This window comes from Plodia interpunctella, chromosome 16 (genome assembly GCF_027563975.2).
Source record: "Plodia interpunctella isolate USDA-ARS_2022_Savannah chromosome 16, ilPloInte3.2, whole genome shotgun sequence".
In the NCBI taxonomy this organism is placed as follows: Eukaryota; Metazoa; Arthropoda; class Insecta; order Lepidoptera; family Pyralidae; genus Plodia; species Plodia interpunctella.
In genome coordinates, this window is record NC_071309.1 from 5615769 (window position 1) to 5622550 (window position 6782).

A 6782-nucleotide genomic window follows, 5' to 3' on the forward strand; every position below is an offset into this window, starting at 1 on the left:
TTCTCCTCCACTGACTTCAGAACGCCGTTCCACCTCGACTGTAATTTTCCTCTTGGTATGTCGACGCAGACTAATTCCAGAGTGCGTCGCGGACTCGGGAATAAGTCTGCCGAGAATTAAGTAGTTTTATTACGAATGAATGACATTTTCGGCACAAACTTTTGTTGTCAGAGATCTCAACGAGTGACAACAGAATAATAACCGTGCAACAAGCCGTTGATGAGTACCCGGTCGAAAAAAATAGTAAAATGTTACATAAAAAACCATAAAAAATTATGACTGGTTTAAATCAAACAAAAAATGTAAACAATTTGTTTATTCATGTCAAAATTACAAGTAAAACGTTTAAACAGCACTGCTGTCTCTGTGATCATGTCACAATTCTTTTCATTTTTCCTTTACAGAAACTTAAAAAAAAAATCACTTAAGTACCCACTTAATTTATAAGTACACAATAAGTACATAGGCAAGATAATTTTAAAAGATAGAATGTCGTACTCGAAATCCTTATTTTTTTAAATAAATTCATACATTCATATATAAAACATGGGTAATAAATACGGCCATATTAAAAAAAACATTGACACTCATGGCATGGATACCGTAGAAACTGGATAAAACGCACTATAAATCTGTTCCTGTAAGATTTACTCGGCAATTTTTAATTACTTAACCAACAATACAACAAAAAGAAAGACATGTAATTTTCTAGTTAACAATTCCATTTGCAAATAGTCGTGGAATAAATACTTTGAATATAACTTAGTTATGTCTTTTTCCACTTTAACTCAATAACATTTAGAAATGACATGAAATTTTATTAATCTGAAAAATTTCACCTATGATGCCATTCAATTTAATTATCAAAAAATATTTCAAATTAAAAATTACTATACATTTAAGTCAATATTTTTACTAAGTAGAGTACATGCAAAATAAGTACAGTCACAAATATGAACACTATCATCAATGTCTATCTATACCTAAATAACATCATACAAATGTTTTTATTATGTAAACAAATGCATGTCTTGAGTGCTAGCAAACAGAGATCACAGTATTTCCGTCCCGCCATTAAAGCTGACTGCCTACGTAAAGTCCGTAATATCAAATGTGTTTTAAACATAACAAGACAAAATTGCAACATGTTATAAGTATCTATTACCTACATATAAGCGTATTTCGATTAGACTAATATTACGATATAAAAATAAATAAACATGAATACTAATGTTTTGTGATACGAATTCTATTGTATCTTCTACTAACATAATTACAACCTACGCCTACGTTACCTGTCTCTTGATATACTGATATAACACATTCAATATCGTATGAATACATACGCTACGAAGTATCACGTTAGACGCAATTTCAGTGTTTCATGATTTTACAGTTCATTAATTCATCATAGGCCGCAACTACACTAACACTACAATCAAAGCTTTGCCAGTGGATATGAAGTGCATCAAATGACGTCATTTCTATTGACGTATGAGAGCAAGATCTGTTTAGTCAATCAGTTCGGATACAGTTCAATGTGGAGCAATAGTCTTCGCTTATATAGCTCTCTCGGGGAATCAGTGCTTTTTGGCCCCCGACTGCTGCCTTTCGACCTATTGCCGCTATCGGATGCTTCTACGAAGCTGAACTCTTCGGCTGCAAGCCACGATGGTTGCACCGCCTCTGTGTGGAGGGTCCGTCTCCAGTTTACTATCAATTGACCCCTACTGGTAAACACTTGCACTGTTTAATCTTCTGCAGTCGCTTAAGTCTATAGGGTGGGTTCTGGCCCGGGCAACGCAGCTTTACTGTCACCCACGTCATTTTTTTGGGCTTACAAAACGAACAAGATTTGAAGGCTGGTGGAGGTCGCTCCTCGCCATCTCGCCGCCGAGGGCCCTTTGGTATGTAAAACGAATTGCACTGTCCGTAACAAAACTTGTTAATCACTGTAGCCGGTAAGCAACCTGGTTCACGTATCTTTTGAACTAACGGTTCCGTTTTACACCAATCTTCCTTAAGGTATTCCTTCTTGGTGACGACGAGGGCATTTTTGGATGATTTAAGAATTTTTCTGAATTCGATTCCGGGTGGTATTTCAGTGTTTTCTTCAGGGTCTGGAGCGGAGACGATCATGGTCTCTGAGCTGCCATCATCAAGCTCGTTCCTCACGTAAGTGGACGCCGAGGCTTGCTCAGCTCGTCGACGTTCTGCGAGTAATTTCTCAACTTCCTTGGTGTTGATAATATCCAAAATTGAATCGGTCGGTGTAAACGGTCGCCTGTTGCCGACACCGGCGCCAGCGCAGACACCGCAGGCGGCTAATAATGCCGCAGCCGCAAGCCAAAAGTGTGACTTAGTGAAGTTCTCCATCTGTAATAAAGATTATGTCGTTAATATTGTGTGATTTCATTGCGCATAATTGTTATTTCTATAGAAGGTTGCGCTGAACGGATGTCGTAGGCTTAACTCACGTTGTATCTCGAGATATAAGGTAGCATGTCGTAGGAAGTGCGTCGGTGTGGTGTGAGCGCGCGGCGTGTGCGCAGGGCCGGCCGGCGGAGCGGTAATGAGCGCAAGAGCAAGCGCCTCAATGGACCAGCACTCAATGAACGAGATGACTCACGTACCGCGCCTCCGTCATAGAGCAGTTACTAGCAGCTGCCATTCACAGAAGGGACACCTCGCAAGTGTTTCGGCTTAGACTCATAAAAGGCTTTAAATCTTATCAGCAGATTTGTCGGTGGTAACTATTTGCAAACAATTATGTTAGAATAACTTCACAGGGTAAATCTGTATCGCCATTGTAGTAGGGATTACTTTCGACTTTGTTATTTAATTTGTCATTGTAGGGCTATCTCAATGATATATTATTTTAATGGTTAATGAATAGCACTTTGATAAGCCAAAAATTAAAAGTGTTTGGAATTTACTATTTTAGTTTTTTTTTTACATTTTGATATAGTTATGTTAAATTTAGTTTGACAGAATAAATAAAAAAAAAGTTATAGTATCAAATATCTATTTAGCTACTAGGTTCATCCCTGTTGGTTTATGATAATACTAAATAACAAATGGAAACAGGATAAAAACTCTAGTTTCTAATTCGCATTTGGAAGTAATAATAAAACACTTTTAGGAAATTTCCGGAACACATGGGTTGATCGGATAATTGTCCCTCGTCTCCTCGAGTGACCTCACAGATGCAATGCATTAGTAGCTACATAAGCTCGTGTTCCTCTTGATCGCGGAGAGATTTTCTCACCTACGAGTTGGCGCCAACGTTATATCGCGTCGCGAGGCGCCAGCAGATGGGCCCCACCAGATCTCCAATCTCCACGTTTCCGCCCATTTGTGCTTCCCACAATGGCCATAGAAACCACAGAATGATGGCAATACAGAAAAATAACTCAAGTCGTACATTAAATATTATTTATTGTACCACCAAAGTAGAAATGGATCAAAATTAAAATCTTTTATTAAGAAATTAGTCCTGCCTGTCTTCACAGGTCTACTTTCTGAACATTTTCATGTCCAATTTATATTACAATTTCTCAAAAAGCTATAAACTACTGACACTTCGGATCCGTTTTGAAATAACTCGTGCATCTGTCTGTTTTTAATTCTTGAATATTTTGCATTCACGTCTTTCATGTCATGTCTTTAAAAAATGCTTATTAGTAATATGGCGCTATAGTTTCTAAGACATCGAAGAGAGAGTTATGACAAGAATGGATTTGACCAAAGTAGCGTTTGATTTTGCCATCAAATAAAAATAATAATACAAATAGAGCTTTCCACCAAATGGGAACGTCGGGGCACTGCAGAAAATCTCCGTTTAGCAGTAAAAAACTTTCAACGTATAATTTCGTGTCTATAGATATTTCATGGCGTCATAAACGATCAGATTCACACGTAAGCAACTTCGTGGTCCTTGCACTACGTGATATGAATGAAATAGTATCAATTCTACGCTATCTTTACTTTGTGGCCATAGAAACGCTGTTGTAAAGCGCATCCGGAGCCTTCTACGAAATGTAGGCGCTCTGTGTGGGTGCCATCGCAGGTTCCATCGCGTTTTTAACAAAGTATCGTTAAGTTATTCGTATGGCAAATTGTCTGACGCCGACGCACGCGTGTGCGTTTAAGAATGGTGCAAGAAATAAGCATTCTATTTTCAACTCTACCTCAGCGAGGCATATAAACATGTTTCGACGATTGTGACAACTAAGCCAAGAGAAAATTAACATATTACAATCCTATACTAACATTTTATTGCAATAATATACATTACAAAATATATTATATTATTGAATCCATAGTAAAATCTGTCTGTCATTCTGTCTATCGTTCTTTCACGTCAAAACCGATGATGGGACCGATTTAGGTGAAATATAGAAATATAGAATATATGTAATGTTCCGTGGTCATATGCTATCTGTGGCCTTTGCTGCGGGTAACAGTTTAAAATATATCTGAAAATAAAAAATGGACTTATCTCTAAGCAATTAATGAGTAAGTGAAGCGATTAATAAATTAATATCAAGATTCAATAAGTGCATAATCCTATCTGACCCGGAATTATCTTCAACTTACACTTTGAATTATACTCACTCTACATCTTAAACTATATAATAATACTTATAACACGTTTTGCAGGACAAATACTGTGATACCAATGATAAATCTATTATGTCATCGATATATATTCATTTGCAACGTGTATTTTAATATCGGTAGCTAATCAAGCACGACGGTAATTAGCAAGTTAAATCTTTGTAGTCATCACGAATTGGTTTAAATCATAAATTTAGTTAATCATTAATACAGCTCCGTATTTCTCGATATTAGAAACTAATAAGTCTCATAAATCTCATATCTAACCTCACTCTTTCTCATGTGAGCATTTTCTGGGTTTCAGTTTCGGTTTTGGTCAGCATTGAAGCAGTAGAGAATTTTTATAATATAAGCATTCAAACAATCATGTTTTTTGTTGTTGAGTAAATAAATAAATTACATAAGTTATAAAAGGAACGTTTTTTGGAGTCGTTAAACATTTTTTGCATTGAATATTACAAAATGTGGAAGTAAGTACCGTAGCTATGTTGAAGATTCGGGAGCAACCCGTACTTACAAACTGTGTAAAAACAACAGTATGTCTTTTATACAAAAAAAATATTTGAAGGTCGCTGCGTTCGAAGTGCTCTGAAATCCACCTAACACGCGGGGGTTAAAAATATATTAGACCTGACTATGTGACAGTAAACATTATTAATGTTTTGAAAAAAATAATAATATAGAAACCCTTCACCCACAATCTGACTCCAAACAAAAAAATGTCGCTAGGCGCACAGCGCAAGGACAGATCACGCACAAAAGACATTTGAATCATCGATACGAAGAAGAAGAAAGGAAGTTCTTTGAATTTTAAATAAATGCAATCTTTTTATGCCGGGGGCGCTTCGAGCGTAAGAATTTCATTCATGGAATGTTCATTCAAACTGTCAGGACACCACAAAAAATGAGACCATAGTACACAAATAAAGGTACCTTTAGCGGCGCGACGGTGCGTCTGTCACATCACCCACTTATACGGAGTGTCCCAAAACCGTTCAAGAATAGTTCATTGACACTTTTATTTTATCTTACCCAATTCATAAGTACATGTATTTTATAATATAGACTTAGGTAAGTGTTAACTTATATTGGGTTTTCTATAAATGCAATAAATATATTGGAGAAAATTAGAGCCATTACCAAGTTAATAAGATAATTAGGTATTAGTGTCAATTTTCCTTATGGAAAATTAAATTAAACTTTATAGTTTTATTATAAATAGGTATATTTAAGTAGTTAACTACTTAAATATATTTTACTTAATTATATTATCGATTAATCGAAAATTTAAAATAAATAATTTTGTTTTGTGCCTTATTTGTATTTTACAATAAATTATGACACGCTGTATGCAATATTGAGAGTCCTTCTAGTACGTGATTAAGAATGTCGGCATACTTCTTAGAAAAAGTTATTCTGGTCTCTAAATTCAAATTTTAACTAAGCGAATCCGTAGTCGATTTTCCACGTAATTTATGCCATAAATAGAAATAAAAGATAACTATAGTGGCAAATAGAGTAGGCATTAACATTCAGGAAGTGTTTTAGAAGATCGTCAGACAGGTTCTCTTTCCTAATATTAGCAATGGACTGGAACTTTACTAGGAACCTATAAGCAGTTTTAGAAAATCACAACTAGGTCTGAGATTTCATTATTTGCAAATGATTATTTTAATATTTATTTGCGTATTCAAAGTTTAAGTATTTAACAAATTTGTATATACAAAAGGTAATTGTTATAGGAATATTTTATTTGTCAACTCGTCAAGTTTTGAAATAGCAAATCCTGCCCCTGTTTCCTGCTATTTATGTATAAACTTCAAGCGGCAAACGTCTACGGTGATTCAAAAAGCACCTTCTTGCATGGCTATTGTGTTATCAGGTATTTAATCTTCAATCGTTTTGATCACAACACAATTTGGCGCCAGCGCAGTCGCTTAGCGCCCAACAAAAAACCGAGCATAATGCACCTCAGGTAGGTATGTTCACTTTTATGTTAACCGCATAAATCAAGCCCCTACATTCCTATGACAAAATCCTTTATTGTTCACGCTTCAGATAAAAAAATATGACATTTATGAATAGCCGACTAACGATTTAACCGGATTATGCAGTTTTTTTTGACTTCAACTTAGTACGCATTCGGAATACAAATTTCTTTT

The 6782-nt window shown here is 35.7% G+C and overlaps 1 protein-coding gene across 1 annotated transcript; it reads right to left on the reverse strand.

Annotated features, from left to right (window-relative positions):
* Positions 1-301: 301 nt before the first annotated feature.
* On the reverse strand, positions 302-2596 carry LOC128676242 (gremlin-2-like). The gene is made up of 2 exons (XM_053756254.1): positions 2478-2596; positions 302-2376 (listed from the first exon to the last, which is right to left on the reverse strand). The coding sequence occupies exons 1-2, from the start codon at positions 2502-2504 to the stop codon at positions 1717-1719; spliced, it is 687 nt and encodes a 228-aa protein (XP_053612229.1). The 5' UTR covers positions 2505-2596; the 3' UTR covers positions 302-1716.
* Between the last annotated feature and the right edge of the window lie 4186 nt (positions 2597-6782).